Below are 22,051 nucleotides of genomic sequence, written 5' to 3' on the forward strand. Positions count from 1 at the left end.
ATCATTCTGGTTGGGAGGCTTTAAACCAGTTTAGCTCTTTGATTGCATTATCCTCTGCAACGTGTGCTGGTTCGGAATATGTTCCCTAACACCAGCTGTGCTTTAGTAGCACAGAGAACGGTTTGAAGATCTCAGCATCATCAAATCCTTCTACAGATCTACCAAAAAGTGTTTAAGTGTAGGAAAAGAAAGATACGCTAACTGGAAGGAGCAGATCTAAAATGCAGGTTACATGATCTTAGCTTCTACATTTAACAGAATATAAGAACGTATCACAGGATAACAGCAACATAGTATTGCTTTGAAATAGATTTCAAAGAATGAGACCACTGCTCTCTCTATACCACACACTGTTTTGTTAAAGGAATGGTAACTGAAAATGAGTTAACAAGGTTCCTCAGTAATTCTGACATTTGAAGGCAGATTTACTAGTGCAAACACCTTATGTGAAGTAATGTACAAGTGAAATTATAAAATTATATGAATTAACAAAAATAAGATTATTGTGGTGTAATTTTTTTTCCTTGTAGCTTGCTATCACTGTCTATATCTTGGGATATGACTAACTGCCTCTGTTTATTTTCAGAACTGCATGTGTTGTCTGGCAAGCAGCAAGGAAAGCTCTATCACTACATTACACATCTTTTCCCCACTAGGATTTAATAACAACCACCATGTCATTTCTATTTTGTGATAGCCTGTAAATATTTAGCTTTTGATAAATTTTGTACTTTGATTTATTATAGTAATAAAACTGATTGATAATTCTTCTTACCAAGCAAAATTTGCATTTTATCTGCACCAAAGACAAACCAAGGTGCAAGTAGCAGAAAAAAACCCCTCGTGTTCTCTTTTCAACATCAGTTCTGAACTTTTATGACTATTTTCTATTACACATTTCTCACTCTTTAAGTATTCCTTTCTGGTTTTGATTAAAGATACAACTTTAAGGCTCCTCAAGTTTAGAACAAAAGGCAAGTTCTAGGAAAAAAATATAACCAAATCCTGTACATGCAGGAAAGACAGAACCTTGGAAGAGAGGGAGGGAGACAGAACACTCCATGAACTTAACCAAAATTTTAAAAGACTCCTGTGAAACATTTTATTGTAATTTTATACACTGCTTAATTTCTATAATGTACAAATACGCAATTTCAGTTGAGGGGGGGATCTGCATCATGTACTATTTACAAGAGTTCACCACATAATATCAGGGGATTTAAAAAAAAAAAAAAGTAGTGAAGTCCTAGGAAGACTTAACATAAATGCCAGGTAAGTAAGCATCTCGTTACCATCATGTTCATGCACCCCGGTGTTTGTTGTACAAGGATAGTTATAGCCTGTAACGTTGTAGCACGTTAAGGGTAAGTACAGCATAGTGAGAGAGTATGGTAGCGACATCACCTCTATAAGAGGAGCATTTTCAATGCACTGGTTCTACTTTCCCAGCTCCATCACTGGATCTGTTTCATGTTTCTGCCAGATGTTAGATAAGCAAAGCTGCATCCAGAGCAAGATTTTATTCTGTTTAATGTCGTGTTTTCTCTTTTCTTTTCCCTTCTTTTTTTGTTGTTTCTTCATTTTTCTCTTTTTTTGGCAGCTTGGAAGACTTTGCCTTTTTTTGCTACAAACAGAATATACAGTTAGTTTAAAATCCAGCTGCAACCTGACAAAAACATAAGTCAAAATACAGTCAGCGTTAAAAGAAAAAGCCATCTCTTCTCTTCCCCTCCCCTTTCACGTATCAAGTTTTTAAATGCCATGGAGAGTACAGACTCTGCAGTGTTCAGTCTTAAGGGCTGACCGCGGTTCCCTGAGGGATTATGGGAATCACCGTCTGTGATAACCACAAGCAAAGGCCTGTGGCTGCTCCTTACCAATGGCACGTCCACACCAACACCTCCAATATTACTAAGTTTTGGAACTGGGTGCAGTATTCATGAGTTTACAGTGATGTCTCACTTTGGTCCAACACTCAAGCAGAAGACGATGGATGGAAATAACTTAAGACTTTTTCACACTACTACTAGTTAAGAATGTAAAAGTTGAGAGATGGCGTATTTTATATCTACTATGATTTTTTTTAAATTCAGATGATGTTAGAAGTCCCAGAAAGGTAACATAAGAGGAGACAGTTTAGTGTGGTAGTTTAACACTGAGGAAACTAAGTCACCTTAATCATTGCATCACTTTCAACAGTATCTTGCTCATCCTCATCAGACTGGATCTCCTCCACATTCAAGTCTTCATTCAGTTCTAACGTCACCGCAGATCCTGACTGCCTTTTAGATGTCTTGACAGAATTAAGTGAATATGGAGTCAGATGTGCCTCCTTGTTGTAGGCACGTGTAAAAGCTGCTTTGACCTGGCAGGTTGAAAGGAAAGACTATGAGCATCAGCTTAGGAACTGTAGATTGTTAGCTAACCAACTCTTGGCTAGAGATTCCACATCATCTTTCCTTTGGGAAGATGAGGACACTATCTCAGAAGGACACAGAAAGCATCTAAGAGCTGTATGGTGAAGGCTTATTTTAAGCGAGTCCCACATAATCCCTAGATAGAGTGTGCATCTTCAGATGCTGCTCACTTAGGCCTCCAGTAATTCCAGCACTGTTGTTCTGCTGCCCCCTAATCCAAGTCACTTACACCAAAGCTACCCTCAGCAGCACTGAACACCTGCCACACTGGAGCAGCATATTCAGACTAAAAGTAAACACCCAACTGCAACATAAGTTTAGTTATCAGCAGAGAATATTATTCTCTTTCCCTGAGCACTTGACCTGGGATGGGGGAGATCATGGTTCAGATCTCGCACCTGCCTGGTTTGTAGCAGGGACTTGAGCTTAAGCTCACCTTGTACCAGGTGAGGGTCCCAACCACTGAAGTGGGCTCTGGATACTGGAGAAGCACCACACAAAGTCCCCCCAGGTCTGGCAGTTCAGTCTAGCTGGACTGTGAAAGATGCAAGCTGCAAGCCAGCCTCTTAATTCGGTGCCCACACCGTAACAAAGACAGTTGTGCATCCCTCCTCCTTTGTGCGGTGGTAAGAAAGGTAGCGCCAGGCATGAAGGTGATACAGGTTATAGCCAGGAGCTTCCTTGTAGAAAGGTACTGGCTTTCCCTGTGCCTTCTGTGTTTCACCTCTATGCCCCAGACACAGCCGACTCCCAGTGGTCCTTTTACACCAGGAACAACAGGTATAAGACTGCTGAAGGAAGCACAGCCTCTCTTTTAGGACACGCCCCTAAAGCCTTCAGTAGTATGTTTGACAGCTGATTTGCAAAGACTACCGTTGATTAAATTACAGTTAACAAAATTATTTAGTTGCAGCTGCACCAACTTCAGCCTTCCAGCAGCACATCCATGCCACACCTATTATTTTAGGATTTCTTTTTAAAGATAAGGAAGAAAAGGAAAAAATTCAGTAGTGAATTTTACCTTAGGATCCAGCTTTGAAAAAGGACTGGGTTTGCCTCCCCACATGCTTATTTCCATGATATTTTCAGTATCTTCTTTCATCAAGCAGTAAGAGTCCATGAATGTTACCGCTTCTTGCACACCATCTGCTCCAAAGTCTTTCAAGGGCTGGACAAGCGCATCCCGCAAATAGGGCAGATACTCCATGTTTACTGTCCTCTTGCATGTCTGGGTTCTTTGTCAAATTGAAAGTAGTAAGTGAATCTGTACAACCACCACCACTCACTTCTAAACACAGGCAACCTGTAGGTAGGCCCTCAGCAAATGGAATATCAGCTGCCTTGAGAGTTAACTGCAGGTTGTACTGTGCCGTTCCTTTTGCCATACCTGCATTAGGGATAACCAGCGCAAGGCATTCAAACACATCCCTAACTGAGAAACAACAACTTCAGGGGAAAAAAAGGTCACAGTACTGCTGATAATACTAAAAGCGTTTGCAGTCTGACTGTTGTCCAGATTAAGTGCTAAGAAAGTGTCACCAACAGCATACGAGGATATTCACAGAATATACACTTAAGTTTGTACCAAGCACAGCAAGGAATTAATGGTAGGTAACGAACTACGTGAGAACTAAATATCCGTGTCAATATAAATCAGAAGAGGAATGTCAGTACTACCTGAGACTCATGTGCATTGCCAGTTCTTGAATGATACGATCATGTTTGCCTGTGGATGAAAATTTCCCCAGCCAGCTGGGAAAGACAGGAAACTGGGACATGTAACCTCTCATCAGCTCCCCGGGGAGAACACTTGCATAAATAGCCTGAAAAAGTAACAGACATGCCAAACTCAAATCACAATGAATTAGTCTCACTGACACCATGACATACTACCCTACCACATGAAAGGGGGTGTGAATACAGTTCCACAGTGGAAACAGCTCATTTTAATAGAAACTCTTTCTTTGTTGCTTGTTTCTGTTCAGTCCCATTTAGGTTACAGCTTCATCTCTTGTACCACCCTATTTGTTACCATGTTCTAAAATATGTGTGAAATTGCCTGGGTTTTAAAAGCCATTTAAAAAAAAAAAAAAAAAGCAGCCTGTTTGTTTCTCATTTTAGAGTGCAGTCAGACAAACAGCTGACTTCACACAAAGAAGTGCTGTAGTCTCCAGCAGATGGACACAGTGAAGGACACATTTCCAAAGAACACCACGAATCTATGTAAACTCAGCTAGCTGCGTTCCTAAGCAACTTATCTGTTTGGACCTGCACTAAGCAGGGGGGTGGACTAGATGACCTCCAGAGGTCCATTCCAACTTAATCTATGAGATGTTCTCTGATGCCAGTCATAATCCTTTAAACACAAGTCTCGTCAATGTTTCAGTGATCATTAAAAGAAGAAGTACAGTGACGAAGCTTCAGTCCTCTGGGCTTTGGGAGAAACGTTGGCCTGGTGAGAGGCTGGGATAGGAAGCACATAAATAAAACAGAGTAGGCTTGTAACTGCACGTCAGAAGTGGTATGTGCCGTGTGCTCCTATGCTTCATAAAGAAGGTTCAAACTTTTCAAAGTTTTGGAAGACTTCATTTCATGATACAGCATGGGTTCAACAATGTGAGTACAGGAAACTGCTCTACTCACCAGCAGAACAGAATACTACGTGAAGTATGAATGAACTATACAGGTCATAAAACTATACTGAAACATCAATTTCAAGGGATCAGTCTTTTACAGTGGACACCCACAAAGCACATAAAATGAGTGTTAAGCGCTCACCTGTGTCGGAAGAAGGTTCCAGTTTTGCTTGCTACGAATCTGCTTGTCCACTATATCACCATCACATATACTATCAGCTGCTCTACTCAAGAGCACCAAGTGCTTTTTCAAATTTCCTCTGGAAAAAGACAAAGTTGATTGTATTACAAAGCAGAAATATCCATATAGGTTTTAGTCTAGTTTTACTCCCTGACACAAAAGCCTATGTCAATTTAGGGTATGGAATAACTCACCCAGCAGCGGCTGGTTTCACATGTACATAGTTCTCTTGGACAAAGAGAGGTGCTAGAGAATAATCATGGAAGAACAGATCCGATTTGTCTATAAGAGACATACGAGAAGCCTCCTCTCCAGTAGCAAAAACCTTCCGGACAACATCAAAAGGGCCCTAAATAAATATTTCAAGAAGTCAGTGGGTTGCAGGTCAACACAAACAATAAGACACAGCACGATATCAACAAAATTACGTTAGTGATGGTACCCAACAATATCTGGACTCATCAGCACAAGCTCAGTGTTCAGTATTTCCTTCCTAGTGCTTTACCAGTTTCCAGAATTGAGTTTTACTTCCAATATTAAGAGAATTATCTCCTAAATAGAGGACTCTGGATGAGAAGTATGATAATTCTGCAATTCATAATTGCATCTTACGTAAGAGACCAGTACATCAAAATACATACTCAGTCCTGGATTTACTGCTCTTCAACTATTTGTGGCAAGTTTTACAGCTCCCTGCACCTAGGCTATGAGTGCATCAGAAGATGCTTACAAAGCCCAGTGATTATATCAGAATATGACAGTAAAAGCCAATCACTATTTTACACTTACCAGCTTGATATCCTTTTTGGCTCTGTTGCCATCCATTTTAGCCTCATCATAAGTCAATGATTTATCTTTTGCACACCACATATTAAGATTATGTAAAACCTAAGGAACAAAATTGACAATTTGGTAGCACAACATTTAAATGGAAGACTCAAGCAGAAAACAGCCTGATCTCTATACATAATAATACTGTTCAAATACTACATTGAAGTCAAGGACTTGTACATGACATGCTCTTTGAATGGACACTGATGCTGAATTGGCACTGACCTGTCTGATGTCCTGATTTGCTGCCAGGATTATCTCTTGCATAGCAGGTGGTGGAATTTTTAAACCTTCTTTAAATGCAATAGACATCATGGCACCCTGTAATACACACAATTGAGGAACTGTCACTAATGAATTCCTATGAATTCTTCCCCCTACAGAACACATTGACACATCTATGAAAGAGCATTACTGTATTTTGCTATTTTTTTTTAAAGTACATATAATTTAAATTTTCTCTCACAAACATGTCATCCCTTGTCATTGACGTAAAAAAAAAAAGCACATGATCATTTAAAAAAAAAAAAAACTTTAGATATATTTAAGATAGACTTCTAAATCTGAAAGGCTTTGGGATACTTCATTCTTTGGGAAGAAAAACTCAAGACAACCCATTTTGAAAATCAGAGTAACTCACTGAGGTGATCCATTAAGTTCTAAGTAGTGTTTCCAATTCTGTATTGATTCTGCCACATGAAGACTGAAGTTACTGACGGTAATTCAGTGCAGCCCATACAGCCACAGCCTTCTTACCTTAATCTGTTCTAGACGAGGTCTCTGAAAACGAAGATCAAAACAGTAGTGGACCAAGGAACGAATTTTAGGATGGTTGCGATCATTACACATACAGATGATGGGTATCTTTGTGTGTCTAATCAAACCAATCAGCTCCTGTGATTTAAACACATTACAACAATTACATTAGATACCTCAGAGAATAAGAATGATTAAAATGTCACACCAAGCAGCATTAGTCCCTGCCTTAAATCAGATCCTTGACAGTCTAAAAAACTCCTCCTACCGTAATGATGTTTCTACACAGTTGAAAATCTAGCCCCTCTCCTACTTTTTTCGCTTGCTGTTCTGCTCAGCTGCACTAAGTCTGCTGTCTACCCACTTCCACTATCCACTTCCAAGCAATCATGTTTGGACCATTCTTCATGAGGTAATGACGATCAATAGCCCAGAGTAAAGCTGTCCCCTGCAGAACTAGATTCATTTGTCCAAAGGCCAGTTTGACCTGGCCCAGAGGGAGCACACATCTTTCTGACTGCACCCTGCCAGAAACAATGAAGAAGCAGGAGGTAAAAAGATCAGCTCTTCCCTGTCCAAAGAGCTCAACCCCGAGGCTTCAGCCTTATTAGGCTTACCAGAACAAACTTTGCCTGCTCTAATGAAGGTGAAATTCAATTCAATTTCATATTCCTGCAATGGAAACGTCTGCATGTGAGCTAAAGATCTGTATGCCCTTTATTGTCAAAGTATTGCAAGTGACCATAGGAAATCTTCAGAAGCTGAAACTGAGGCTGCTAAGGAGAACAAAGTATAATACTGCCACATTGTTTATTCAGCGTTACTGCCTACTGAAGACAGCAACGGTCCCAGTCAGATTACAAACCTGCCACTGCAGGTAGATGTCAGCTGCAGAGACCTTAGGATAAATTCACCTGTCCAGGAATAAACGTCTAAAGTGCAAACCCCCAAGTTCATCACTGCAGGTTTCTTTGACAGAGGTATCTGCGCCACGCCCCCCCCAATGCATAATTCTTCTTACGCACAGACTTCTAAAATAGGCCAGATAAACTGTACTCTACAGAGACCTTCTATGGACCATGGGTTAAGGGCAGTAGACTGGTTTGAAAGATTTTGTGCTATATATGGTATGCACTCTTAGCAATGGCATTAGCTAATAACTATAGCAGTTTCACCTGAATCCCTCCTCTGTCTTCATTGCCTGCCATACCATCCACTTCATCCATGATCAATACATGTTTCCCGCTAACTGATGAGGATGTGCCTGAAAATGAATATGGACAAGAAAATGAGATGGGAATAAAATAGGGTCTTGCTCAGAGTTTTACCCAATGCATTATAGGTTAGGTAAGCCCATCCTAGACAACTGAAGTGGTGGTGAACCTCTTGCTCTGTCACTTGATCACATGAATCCATGTTCACAGAACAGAACTGACTATAACCTCGTGTCATCTTCCAAGAAACAAGTCCCACGCAACAGAAGAGCAACTGCAGAGTTCCCGAGTAGTTCGTGCAGATTAACATCCTATTCTACTGATAGCAGGATTTAATTCTGCAATTGAAGATGAAATCAAACAGCTTACTAAATGAAGCCATCCCTATTAGAGCTGAATCCTTCCATGTGATGAGCAAATTAATTTCCTAACACTGTTGTGTAATAAGGAAGCTCTGTCCCTCCTGTAACCTGACTCTTAACACAACAAAAATCCTCCTTCAGACAACAGACATACCGGAACAGAAGTCTTTGATGCTGGTGTTGTTAAGCGATTCAGCAACTACTTCCTTTAGGCTGTTCTTACTGCGAGTGTCACTGGCATTCAGCTCCACATAGCTATACCCCAATTCCTAGTCCAAACACAAAAAAAAACACACAAAAAATGAGAACACAGATCAGTGAAAGAGCATACACATACTCAGAATCAGAAACAGTATTTCAGAGTTCCAGAAGAACACCCTTGCAACACCATTTTCATATATAAATTGTGGTTTTGATTCCTTTCTCTCCTTATACTCCTTTTCTCTCGCACTCCAAAAATATTTATAACCAGACATGGAATAGATATGCCCAAAAGAGAACTTGGTGGGGGGCGGGAGGGAAGTCAGTGGCACGGATTTAGTTCTGAAGGATTAACAGAACTGCCACCAGGGATAGAAACAGAACAATGAGCCAAGGCTGGCTAAGCGCCATGGTATTTCCAGCTGCATATTAAAGTCTTATGCACAACGAGTAAGGACAAGAAACAAGCCACAGCCCTGTGAAAGCTGAAGGAAAGAGAAGCTTTTAACTATTTAAAAGCTAGGAAACACATGGCTCCCCCCAGTAGTCCTAACACTTCAGAATAGGGCTGGGCTGCATGTCAGCCCCTGAGAGAACTTAGCCCAGCTGCTCCTTTATCAGCAAACTCCCCTGCCGGGGACACGCCACGGCACAGCAGTGAGCTGCACACAGCTTTGTTCTCACAGCTTGAGCAACCCAGTTTTGTTGGCTACTCCTGTGGAGTACAGTGAAATGCTCTGCAGAGATCTTAAACAGCTGTGAGCAAGCTAGGTTGGAAACCAGAAGCAGAAAAGACCATGCTAGTGCAGAAATGAGCACAAGCCATCCAGCTTCTCTGCAGGTCTAGTTTTGGGTGCAGCATCAGCTTGTTGGCACAAAGCTCTAAGGCGGCGGCGGGGGGATTGGGAGTTACTCTATACAACTCAAATAGTGAGGTAAGTAATCACTCCTTGCCAGCACAAAGATCAGATAGCTGACAATAGTTTTCAACTCTTCCAAGCTGGTAGTATCATATTCCAAGAAAGTTCTTGCAAGTCAAAGACAACAAAAATCTGTAACTTGTTACAACACCACTATTAATAAGTTAGCTTTAATAGTATTTCTACAATATGGACTGATTCTCATGACACAGTCAGTAGAACACAGTGTTCCATAAGTTAGGAAAAACTAATTTCTAAATTCAGATTTAGAAAGGGACACATAGCCCTGTCAACTTCTCTCATCCTAAAATAGTATTTGAATTTAGAATGAGTCTAGAAAAGATATCTTTGTTAGATATACAAAAACCACGACCAAGTCTGTCACAGAAACTTTCAAAAAGCTTGCCAGAATTCAACACTCACTAAATTTAGTGCAAATGTTCTCCGACTTGTAGAACTAGTGCTGAATGCTCACAATTTTTGAAAACCATTTCCAATCGTTCAACATACTGTGATATGCTTCCTCTCAATATAACAGAAAGAAACGCAGACACCCATTGCTATATTCTCGCCCAAGACCTGATAAAGGTATCTACACATCCACACTTTTACACCTGTAACCCTGTTCTGAGCAGGTGGAACTAGGCTGGGAGCAGACCCTGGTGATTTAAGGGACATCCACCTGCACACAGGTAGAGCATCAATATATAACAAATAGTGCTGGCAACAACTGTTAATATGAACTCACCTTACAAACCAAAGCAGCTGTAGTAGTTTTACCAACTCCAGGTGGACCAGAAAGTAATGCTGCTTTAAAACCACTACCATCATCTTTGCCTCCAGTTTTATTGGTCTTTGCTATAAAAGAAGATTGCAGGTTTTACCTAAGCACGTATGACAAAACAAACTGCATACTTCATGTAAATCTTTAAAGATATCAAGCATCACTAGAGTTTTTCCTCATTTAAGGCTTGATATGAAAAATGCATACACATCTGCATCCTAACCATTTGGGAAAAAGCTGTTTAAACCATCTTAGTTTAAGACTTGCAGTGATTCTAAACTGGAAAATAGCAAAAATGCTATTCATGTAATACGATCATTTCTGCAATTTTCTCACAACCACATCATGAAAAAAGCAGCAAAACCCCAATAAATCAAACCAACACACATACAGAAAAACCCCACTACAATAGCAGTGAAGCTTAAATACTATTTTAATCACAGAAAAAACTGTCTACAGGATGACAACACTACAGATGACACAGGCTGCTTGTCAGGCAGAACCAGGACCTTAACAATTCATCTCTTCCCCATGCATGATGGCAGCTCTTTAGACATGTTGCTATCCTGCATTTTCACCATGTGTACAGACAGGTTAGCATTGGCCAACATTTCTCTTGGTGAGAAAGAATTCACTGAATATGAGGCCATTTTTATATACATTACTGCTAGGTTATTTTGGTTTCCTTTGGAAAAAAATCACATTTAAGAGAATACAAGACTTAAAAAAAAATCTTCAGACACAGTTTGCTTTTCTGGTTTTGGGTTGGGTGTTGTTTTTTTTTTCTGGGGGGGTGGGGGGGAGAGTGGGGGAAGGCTGGGCAGTGGTGGTAAGTGAACAAACAAAGTGCTTCAACAAAAAAAGAAAAAAAATTACTCAGGCTCAACTGCTGCTAAAAACCTATCTGACTGCAACCTCATTCCCGACTTCTATCTATCTCAAAGGCCCTTATTGGTCCAGGGAACCAAGCAGTGTGATTGGCATGGAAGAACACAGAGAGAAGTTAACCGCGCTGGTCACCTTGCCCATCTTCTGAGGTATTCTTGTGCCAATTTCGGAGCCATCGGAGCAGTTTATTGGCACAGCTTTGCTCACCCTGTTGTCCAATTACTGCCTTAAGAGACACAGGCTTGTATTTATCTACCCATAGCAATCTCTCTGTTCCGTCTTCATTAACCTCAAAAACTGAGTTCTCCTTAGGTTTTGGGGCTTCTTTCTTCTCTACAGTCTGCCGTTTAAAGTCTATAAGCTTTCGAACAGCAGTGGTTTCTTTTTTGACAGATTTGCCGGTATGTCCTTTTTCAGGAGTAGACTTGTATTTTTTATTATTATCAGCTTCCCTTTTGAAGGGGCTAAAATTCCTTTTTCCAGCTTCAGCTTTCTGTGGTGTCTTCTTAGGTCTTGACTCCGCTTTCTTTGCCTTAGGAAAGTAAAGGTAAGAAAATTAAAAGGAATTTTCAAAAAACCCATACAGTAAATAAACATGCTGTCTTTCAACACATGTACAGGAGTGCTTAAGATAGTAACAAAGCTTATGTATTGATAAAAAAAGAACTTCAAGAGCAGATAAAGAACTATTCCTCTCTGAAAAATAAACCACTGTTGAACATGATGCCACCTGGTTCTATAGCACAAGCCACAGAAAAGAGGAAGGAAATGTTCTGGTCAGTCCAAGAGCAGTCCCCTTACTCATGAAGCCTGATGCATCACTTTAAAAAAAAAAAAAAAAAAAAAAAGCAAAACTGATGACTCTCAGGGTGGAAAAAATGGGCCAGACACCCACAAAGCTTTTGCAAAACAACACTTCCAGAAAGTGATTTTAAGTAACATTTTATCAGCCATTACAGACTAAATTTAAGTGTGCATAAAAAACTTGTTACTGTTTTTACAGTATTCCCCAAAAAATATTAAATTTAATAGAATTTAATAAATAATTTAATATTTAAATTAATATCCCTTTAATATTATTAGTTCAAGTACCACATAAAGACAAAATCTGTTATATATATACATGGTTTCCATATAGTTGTCCCATGTTTACAGTACGATTTTATATTGGGCTGTTTGGGTACCACACGATATCAGTCACAATTCCTTATTTCAAAGAATAAACAAATACTCAAAGTTTAAAATTGAAACCATCTAAGGAGATACAATTACCTCCTCAGTCAGATACCTAAAATACAGAATAATATCAGAGTATAAAAATGAAAGGTAGGGAAAAAAACCTATAGCTCCCAAGTAGAAGTCTTAAACACAAATATAAAATTTTCACTTCAACACTTTTAACCTATAAGGTCAAACTGACAATCGTAGGGTTACTGTTAGTGGAACAGAAGACCAAAACTCCTTTCAATTAAAAACAAACCAAAGCAAAAAAAAAAAGAAAAAAAACCCCTAAGTTTATAATAAACAAACCTCTGTTTCAGCCACCAGCTCATATTTGGACTTCTTGCCTGGCATAGTTCGAATAAGATCAAACAGGCCATCCTCATCAATAACTTTTGTCCCTAAAGTTGATGCCTAGAGCACAAGTAAGAATTAAAAGTCAAGTCAAGTCAGGAGTTACATAATTCACTTCAAAGTGCTTTCCAGTGACAACTATGTTTAGGAACACAACAACAACAAGGGAGTGTGAGAGTGTGAGTGTGTGCACACATATAAACAAAACCAAAACAAAGCCCTAAAACATTAGGCAGCTTTTCCTTTTTAACATGCACTTTCTTGGTAGTACTGCCTCCTTTTGGCAGAGATACTGAAAATCGATAGAGTTAGATGTGAACAATTCACAGTTTCACTTCTACCTCGCTCAGGCACAGGGGCGCTCACCTTTTCACATTTAGATTGGCCACAGTCTCGTCCCATAACCAGATAGTTTGTCTTCTTGCTGACATTGCCAGTTACTTTTCCTCCGTAACGTTCAATCAGAGACTTGGCCTCATCTCTTTCAATACACTCCAGAACACCTGTAATTACGAATGTCAGGCCTTCCAAGCAGTTTTCAGCTCCCTGAGAACCAGAGCATTGCAGAAAATGCCATTACCTGATGCAATTCTACCAAATACCTCTTTACCATAAACTTTTTTAGCCCCCTACCACGTCAAAAACCCTATGAAACTTTAAAAATAAGCCTATGCTACCTAGCTAGGCAATAGTTCTAAAAGTTCAAAAGCCATTAAAAGGAATAGCTACCAACAAAACTCCACACATTGTTCACCTGACCGATCATACTTGTAACACACTGTGCTTCAAGAATAGCATGTCAGTCAAATGAGCGACAGCAATCTTCAACTTTAAGACCAGTAACTATTTTTCATCATCATGACTTCATAAACCAAATACTGAATTTAATTTCTTAGTATATTTCCTTACATTTAGTCACTGCTTTGCATTACACTTTAGCTTTTTCCAATATATATCTCTTATTTGAAAAAAATACCAGTTTTTAAATAGTTTAGTTGATACTTGTTAGATCACTTGCAACAGTAAGTCTATGACACACTTCACTTCTACATACAGAATTCTGCTGTAGCCAAATTTACCTGAGGTATCTCTTTGGAACCCAGCGCTTTCGGACCCTCGCGATTAAGAAAGCTTCGGTAGGCTTGATAATTGGTTCGCTTCTTTTCAGAGTCCTCAGGACTTACAGACTTGGGCAGGAGGGAAAAAAAAATTAATACACATATTACATACATAAAACCAACAAAATAAACTCAAGCATCACAGTTTAAGACATTTTTATGCACCAAAGGAAAAGTAAGTTCTAATGCTTGTTTTTAACCTATTAACATGCAATACCGAAGCTTGTTCTGGTTTTGGTGCTTGTGTTTTGAGGTATTTTTTGTTGTTCTTTTTAAAACTATTTCAAAAACTCATCTGAAAGTTTAAAAAAAAATATGTACCCATTGTTTATTGTCAGGTTTCTGTAGATTCATCTGTATTCCACACATACATGCTCACTTAATAAATTACTGCTTTAAATTCACATCCTTTTTTTTTTCAGAATGATGATCAGCTATAGATCTACACTTACACGTCTACTTCGTAGTATTTCTACTTTTAAGAGACATTTAAGCTTTTTAATCAGTAAAAAAAATATTTAAAACTCACCTCCAAAAAAGTTGCAGGCTCTCCCTCCCAATTACAACTGTTATTTAGGTGTCAAAACTGGATATTTTGTACTTTATGATTAAAAAGTATGTTTTAAGGTTGCCAGTAACTGCCAGTGCGTTCAATAATTACAGTTACTGAATCAGACAGTTAAAACTATATTCCTACATAATGTATCAACCATAAGAAATATACTTCAGACCAAAAAATGCCATTTATCATTCTAACAGATATATCTAAGCAGATCCACAAGGTCACCACACTCACATAAAAATAAGCTTATGCTCACTAAGTGTCAGAATTCCTGCATTCTGCATTTTTTCAGGGAAGTTAAATGTGAAAAAGCACCGAATTGATTTTGCAGTCTACATGCATACCTTAACGAGCATTAAAGAACTTTCAGTTCCTTCATGCATTTAATTTACACTTTTCCAGCTAATTTTTTTTCCTGTATTTTTACAATTGCTAGGAACTTAAAGCCTTCCCAGAATTCAAATTCTTAAAAATTGCCTGGAAGATTCAAAGTACCAAGTTACAACAGTGACACATAAACAATAATAAATGAAAACTATTTTCCTGCAAACTCCACCAAGCCAACTAAATTCATTTTGATAGCTCCTACCTCAGTCTTCTTGGGAGAAATTTTCTCCTTCTTTGGTGTTGTCTTCTCTTCTTTCCCTGAAGCAGCTTTTTCTTTTGATACTAAACTTTGGGCACCTCTTTCCTTTTCAGCAATCTCTTCTTTTTGTTTCAGAGACACAAGCTTAGAGCCAGGTTTCAAAGACAAGGTCTTATCTGTCAACTCTCTTGCTATTTTACCATCAGATGATTGTGAGGATAAACGAGAGCCTTTTGAATGTTCAGATTTAGTTTGCTGCTTTGCAGTGTAATTCTTTGCTTCACCTGTCGAGTTTGTTGCTTTCACTTGAAAGGAGGCAGAGGGAGGAGAGCACATATATAAGAACGTATGTCATTAATACTATAAATTGGTGAAATGTTTTCTATATTCCATGTCCTACCTCTTTCTGACTGCTTATATCTTTCTGTCATGTTAGGACTCCTCTTGATGCTCAGTACTGTTTGCTCTTCTCCTGAATCTTTCCGAGCCTAAATAAATACACAATGCCGAAGTCAGAGATGCATGTCCCGAACTACCATCAAGTCCAGATCCCCGAGTTTCCCTACTGTTAAATACAATAGACTGAGTGACACCTAACAAAGCTGATCCCTACCACAGGTCACAATACAATCTCTATCAAAGGCAGGCAGATGAGCAAATTCTGCACTCAGCCATGCACATAATCATTCCTTAAGTCAAAGGCCAGACAAACTTCCAGGTTACAGTAAATTTCGATCCTAATTAGTTTACTGGTTAGTCTAGAATTACTAATACTTGCTATATTCAAATTAGCAATCCTAAACTCTAAGAGCCTTGATGTACAACCCAGCAAATATTTTACTGTGCCTTACACCACAAGCTATGAGAACTGGGAAGATTCCCACCACTGGAGTTAGTCTCAAAACTCTCAAGATCCCTGCTTGCCCGTTCTCTCAAAGCAAGGAAAGTATTCTCCTCCTTCCTTTTTCTCCCATCACATTTCAACAGCTTGTGCCATTGACTCATTTTACTTGATCTGGTCCTCCTGAACCAATGGAGCTATAGCCGATTTAAAGCATGAGTCTTCAGCAACACACCACACTCAATTAGAACTAGAACTTAAATTCCCATTTCAACAGAAGCAGATAGCACAAAGATACAACAATGCCTGCTGTCTGATTAGGAAGGTCACTATTTTCTGAGTGAGGAAAAATCAGGAGGAAAGTATGAAAAGCGAGTACGTTATTTTCATGCAAACACTTTCTTGCTGTTTTTAATGCATTTATATGGAATTCTCAAAACAAAGGTTAGGTGTCTAAATAAGAACTCCCAGCAATGCAATTTCTGTTTTAGAATTAAACAGAATTCAACCTTTTTCTTCTGCGGTGTTTCATCCAACATGGCCAAAGTTTTAGCAAATTCTTCATCTTCATGCAGCTGTCTCTCCAGCTGAAAGAAAAAAAAAAAGAAAGAAAAAGGTTTTTAGGCTCATGTCTGACAAGATTTAATTCTACTATAATTTTTTAAAACTCTATTTTCTGTTCAAGACAAAAAGTTTATCTAAAATAAGACAGCACATAACTGGAAAAAGTGCATCCTACACGAGGCAAATACATTTCTGAAAGTGGGACTGAAGAATTAGTTGTTTCTCCCAAAAAGAGAGACTGAAGTCTAGTGAGAAAAGCAGAGTTTGGATTTGTTGCGCTAGTAACATTAATAAGCCCGTATAACCTGTTTTCAAAAGAGGTTTTCTGTTCCTTCAATATTTTTTATTGTTGTGTATCCTTTTCATTTAACAAACAATCAAAACTTGAAGGCAGGATCTCACAACAACCAGCTAGCACCGAGATGCAGCCTCTTGACTTTAGAAAACTTCCAAAAGCAGTCCCAAAAGACAAGTAGGAACAATGTTAAGTATTACTATGTCTCAATAATGAATGTTTTATTCTCGTTTACTGCTAGCAACATATCATATGAAAAAAACATTCTGGCAGTTTTGAGAGCTTACTGCCCTTAGACCAGCTCTTGTTGCCAGTTCTGTTTACTTTATGGAAATAAATATACTTTAACTCTTTAATATTTCTACTTTTTAATATTTCTACTTAAACAACTGATTTTCTTTTATCAAAGAACCAGTAACAAATACTGTACATGGAATCTGAGAGAGTTATTTATTAACTGAAAAAAAAAAAAAGCCAGGTTGGTTTCATTTTTATTTCACCTAACAAAATAAACGTGACACCTACAGTGATAATGGATCAATAAGTTACCTTTCCTATCCAATATAGCCCCTTGGGGAACACTTTTTCTATTCCTGAATAGTGTATATTGTTGCCAATAAATATTGGCCATTGTTTTAACAAAACAACAACAAAAATCCTCTCATAATTGTCTTGAAGTCCAACATGCCATGCTATGAGATTCAAACAGATGACTTTATCAAACCAATATGCCACAGGCATTATTTTTTATGTGCCTGTAACGACGAAATGCATCTATCTTCCCCGTGTACAGTGAGAAAGAGGAAGGGCCCAAATGCGAACCAGACTGAGGCAGATACACCTAAAATAAAGGACACTCCTTTCAGGATACATATAGACAATGAGAGTGTTATAGATAAGATCAGTTCAAATGAAAGACAACACCTTGTTTTTCCTGACAGGTTGTTCACCCTTCTAATAGATTAAAGCTAGATTCATCACACCTCTGGGGAGGACAAGGATGAGACTGTTTTGCATGTACAATATATTTATTTCAAAGGATACTCAATATTACCAGTATATGGGAAATGAATTCATCTTCCCAAAAGCAAGTAAATAAGTATGGCAAGTGTACCTTTTCCTCATATTAGCACTGATTCAAACAGGAAAGTTTAAGACACACACGTAAGGGTCATTCAGATTGTTCTCAATTATAAGAAAACTCAGATGACAAGTGAAACAAATCATGGATGGCAATGGCTTTTAATTTTTCACTCCAGGGAATTAAAAACAAAACAAAACACAGAACAAAAACCAACCACTCAAAAAACCAAAAACATGAGGAAGCAAAAAGTGAATTCTGTGTGAAAAGCAAGATTATTACAGACACATCAACTGCACAGGTAGAGAAAGTATGGATAAACAGAAAATACATTAAGTGCGATGTTCTATTTACGTAACTGAAATAATGCCCATAAAAATAATTGCGTGACTATGTTTGCACATATGTGCAAGAGTTAAGTATACAGATGAATTTTATTACACTTATTTATAGCATACATGAGAAGTCCATCTTAATTTCTTAAGAAAAACCAATTTTAAGTTAAACAAACTGTTCTTGGCATAGAGCAGCAAATTTATATAGCTTTTACCTCTGAATCTTCTTCAAGCTGCAGTTGCCTAGCAATGGCCTCATCATCTAGTGTGCTGTCTCTGCTTTGTGAAGGCTATATTTAAGAAAAAAAGGCCAACAGTTCAGTTTCCCCAATATTGTGCAAGTTATAATAATTTAATCTGTAAGGATTCATTTTGTATGCTATTAGAAAAGGACTGGGAATGAGACATGCAGCATTTTATTCCTAGCTCTCTAACTTAAACTATTAAACAAGGCTGTTTTCAAGAGATTTTACTATTCAAAACAAAACCATGCTATAATATCTCATTTCTTCAAACAATGCTGAACATCTCTGAAGCTATCACAGTTGGCCCACTTGAAAGAGAAATCAGTAACTACATTGTGAATTTTTAATTTCCTCCATACTTTATTTGCTGCTTTGTTATTCCATGAATATGTGCCATAAAGCTTGGGAAAACAACCTCCTTCCTCTTCCTCCTGCCCTCCGCCCCCAACTATAAACTATCCCATCCACTCACTAATCTCAGAAAACTACCTAATTTTAAGAAAAGTCACTTGAGAAAAAGAAATAGAGAAAACACTACTTTCAGCTTTGTGCTATCTTCTCAAACATGGAAATGCTACTCTAAACTTGCATTTGAGGACTTGATATGCCTGCACATATCATCAGAATTGAACTTATACTTGAGTGGTCATTAAAAAGTAACATTAAGTAGAACAAGCAGTTAAGTACCTCCTTGCAGTCATTAAACTGGCCATTTTGATCTGCTATCAGACACATGAGCAGCCTAAAGGAACACCATCAGTACTCACTTCTTTCCTTTTAGTTGCTACCAGTTTCTTTTCCGATCGTTGGACACTACTTGTCCCAAAGTAATCAAGTGCCGAGGTGGGAGTCTGTTTCACTGGAGATAATGGTTTGCTTTTAGCTCGTGGTTTTACATCTTCCTTTTTCACTGTAGTTGTTCCTGGACAACCGATCGCTGACGTCCCATTCTCCTTCGGTTTCAGGGAAATTCTTTTCTTGACAAAGTCGTCTTCTTCATCTAAACACGAATAGTATTCTATTACTTTTGGTACATGGAACTTAAGTTATAATGGAAGTGTCAAGAGAACTATTTTGGCAGATTACATCAACTCAGATCCTAAGAAAATGTTACAGGCTATTAGAAGTTATTTGAAAAAAAGGCTGAGTTGCATAACACGTAGTATTTAGCATCTTTAACAGCATAGCTCAAGTCTCAATAGATTCAGTACTGAAATAAAAACACATAAAATTTGCTACTTGTGTTCATACATTACCTCTCATTTAGAGAAGTTCGCGAAGAATACCTTCCCTTCTTACATAGGGAAGACGATAAACAGAAAATCTAGGTCACTGAAATTTGAAACCTCTCCTTAATTAATGCCACATCAAATTGAACAGCACAACTCTTCCTTCACTTAAAATGTGAAGTTCAAAGCTACATTTATTTTATTATGTTACAGTATTCATTAACAGAGTAGCTAATACAGGCTTTGTAGACTTGTATATTCTTAAGACCCTCTCAATATTACATTATAAACCAAGGGAAAATATTAGAACATTGTATATACAAAAAGCTTCTTAAATCAGCTTACTAGTTATTTTTAAAGTACTGCTCACAGCTTATGAATGTTTCAGTAGAAACACTTTAACACCATTTTTCACTTTTTCCCTTTTAGTCAGAGATTCTATGAACTATTCTACATCCTCTACATTTCTGCACTTCAACACACTCTCCTTCCAGTACAGTCAAAACCATCTCAAAGAAATGCAGCCATATCACAGAACATAGAAATTAGACAAGAGGTCAGCATACAAAATAGATATTTCAATTTAAGAGGAGGAGGAAAAATGGCATACACAGTCTCATTAAGAATTAGCCCACAGACCACTGAATAAAAACTCAATCTTTCCTTTTAGGACTCTTCTATAATAGCCAGGACATGGTCTTCCCAGCAATGAAAAAGAGAAAGAGGGTTTGATGGCCATTTATTCATTCTGGACCCAAACTCTTCATCCAGTCAATCAACAAAAAAAGATTACCAATGACTTCAAACAGTTTTGTTTCATGTTGTGAAGTCTTACGGACAGTTATACAAATGAAACCTGATCACTGAAGCATACAAAAACCTACAGATATAATTGCCAAATGATTAGACTAATATGACAGCACAGAAGACAAATATCACTGGACAAACTTCTTGATTAGTGATAAAAGCACCTTATTTGTGAACTTTTCTAAAAACTCAAAGTGTGCAAGGACTAAGTAGCAAACTGCAAGAAAATCCCCAAAATGAACATTAGACACAGCAAGAATAAAGCACAAAGACTTGAGAGGAACAGAAACAGAGGCTGTCTCATTTACATGTCTCTAACTGAAGTCTCATTTTACTCTTCTCAGAATAGAGACATTTCAGGCACTTCCCTCAACATATCATAAACACAGAATGTTCTAAACATCTGTTTTATAATTGAACTTAAATTGACAGTATTACCACAAAAATACCTTCATTTTCCTGTCATCTCTAATTTAAGCCCCCATATTTCTTTTCATACAAAAAATTGTTTTCTTAATCATTTCCGTAAGTTTAGATGATGTCATATGTCTGTCATCTATAATTTTTGTTATACACTGGACAGAGATGGAGGGAAACAATTATTTTTTGTTTCACCTTTTCTCAATAGATGGTAGTAACAAGAGTGTTATAGGCATCACCTGGAACTTTCTGCTACTGAACACTTACTAAGCAGAATCTAACAAGTACAAAGAGGGATCCTGACTATTCCTGGGAGAGAAAGTTTAGAGAGAAAGAAAAATAAAACAAAGATACATCTGTAAGGGAGGAAATTGGTTCAGCAGTTAAATCAAGAATGCCTAAACACAAAAATTTATCTATGAGAAAATGGCATTTTAGCCAATTCAACTCACAAAGCAATACATGGAAGAGAAAATTCAAGCCCAGGCCCTCAGTTGACAGCAGCAAGTTTTACCACAAAGCTAAAAGCTTTACTATTCTCAACACGGTTTACTTTCCCTAGGCAGTGGTACATCTCTTACTGTCATTTAGCTCAATTTAACGAACTATTACATATCTGGGAGTTTTGGACACTCGATGATTTAGGCTCCTAATTTACAATAGTTTGAGATCTGAATAGGAGACTGCTTATCTCAAACTTAATTTCAGAAATATTTTTGCTTCTTTTAAATTTTTCCGTTTAACAAGAAAACACATTTGCAGGAGTAAAATGTACCTATTAGTAGAAATCAACAGTTAATGTAAATGTAGTTACATTTGTCTGTCTTGGAAAGAAGATACAAATCCTATTCTGCCCCCCCGCTCCCAGCTTTTCTTAGGCTAAGGACTGCTCCATGCTAGAAAAGAATCTTTACTCATCACTATTGTTATCAGAAGATCTGCATGCAATATTGATTTTTTCATTATTCACTCATAACCATTTAAATAACAACAAAAACCAGGATATTGCTTTCTCTCAAATAGAAAGAAGCAGAGTAAATATAATAAGGTTGTAATTAAAAAGGATGTGGATTTGAGTAATTTTTTTATGCCTGTACCAAGTATTACCAATAATTAGAGCTTAGCTTTAATTATGTCCTTCCTAGAAACAACAGGATTAGAAGCATTTATTGACTGCAAGCGGTGGCTGAAGGACAAGAGACT

The 22,051-nt window shown here is 37.9% G+C and overlaps 2 protein-coding genes across 9 annotated transcripts in view; one reads left to right on the forward strand and one right to left on the reverse strand.

The window, feature by feature from the left end:
* WDR19 (WD repeat domain 19) overlaps positions 1-774 on the forward strand; it is a 49,233-nt gene extending 48,459 nt beyond the window's left edge. For all 6 annotated transcript variants that reach the window (XM_075148931.1, XM_075148932.1, XM_075148936.1 and 3 more), the window contains one exon: positions 587-774. The gene's annotated coding sequence lies outside the window, so the exon portion shown is untranslated. The remainder of the gene's footprint in view (positions 1-586) is intronic.
* Positions 775-1,077: 303 nt separating this feature from the next.
* Positions 1,078-22,051, reverse strand: part of RFC1 (replication factor C subunit 1) — a 42,580-nt gene continuing 21,606 nt past the window's right edge. For all 3 annotated transcript variants that reach the window (XM_075148942.1, XM_075148941.1, XM_075148940.1), the window contains 21 exons: positions 19,160-19,392; positions 18,363-18,437; positions 16,382-16,459; positions 15,432-15,519; positions 15,035-15,336; positions 13,845-13,952; positions 13,132-13,311; positions 12,721-12,825; positions 11,323-11,722; positions 10,267-10,376; positions 8,552-8,666; positions 7,997-8,085; positions 6,822-6,959; positions 6,291-6,386; positions 6,024-6,122; positions 5,429-5,583; positions 5,196-5,313; positions 4,095-4,240; positions 3,439-3,652; positions 2,174-2,365; positions 1,078-1,624 (listed from right to left, as the gene is read on the reverse strand). In XM_075148942.1, the coding sequence (XP_075005043.1) occupies positions 1,529-1,624; positions 2,174-2,365; positions 3,439-3,652; positions 4,095-4,240; positions 5,196-5,313; positions 5,429-5,583; positions 6,024-6,122; positions 6,291-6,386; positions 6,822-6,959; positions 7,997-8,085; positions 8,552-8,666; positions 10,267-10,376; positions 11,323-11,722; positions 12,721-12,825; positions 13,132-13,311; positions 13,845-13,952; positions 15,035-15,336; positions 15,432-15,519; positions 16,382-16,459; positions 18,363-18,437; positions 19,160-19,392 (3,137 nt within the window). In that variant the 3' untranslated portion in view covers positions 1,078-1,528. The remainder of the gene's footprint in view (positions 1,625-2,173; positions 2,366-3,438; positions 3,653-4,094; positions 4,241-5,195; positions 5,314-5,428; positions 5,584-6,023; positions 6,123-6,290; positions 6,387-6,821; positions 6,960-7,996; positions 8,086-8,551; positions 8,667-10,266; positions 10,377-11,322; positions 11,723-12,720; positions 12,826-13,131; positions 13,312-13,844; positions 13,953-15,034; positions 15,337-15,431; positions 15,520-16,381; positions 16,460-18,362; positions 18,438-19,159; positions 19,393-22,051) is intronic.

This window comes from Calonectris borealis, chromosome 4 (assembly GCF_964195595.1).
Source record: "Calonectris borealis chromosome 4, bCalBor7.hap1.2, whole genome shotgun sequence".
NCBI lineage: Eukaryota > Metazoa > Chordata > Aves > Procellariiformes > Procellariidae > Calonectris > Calonectris borealis.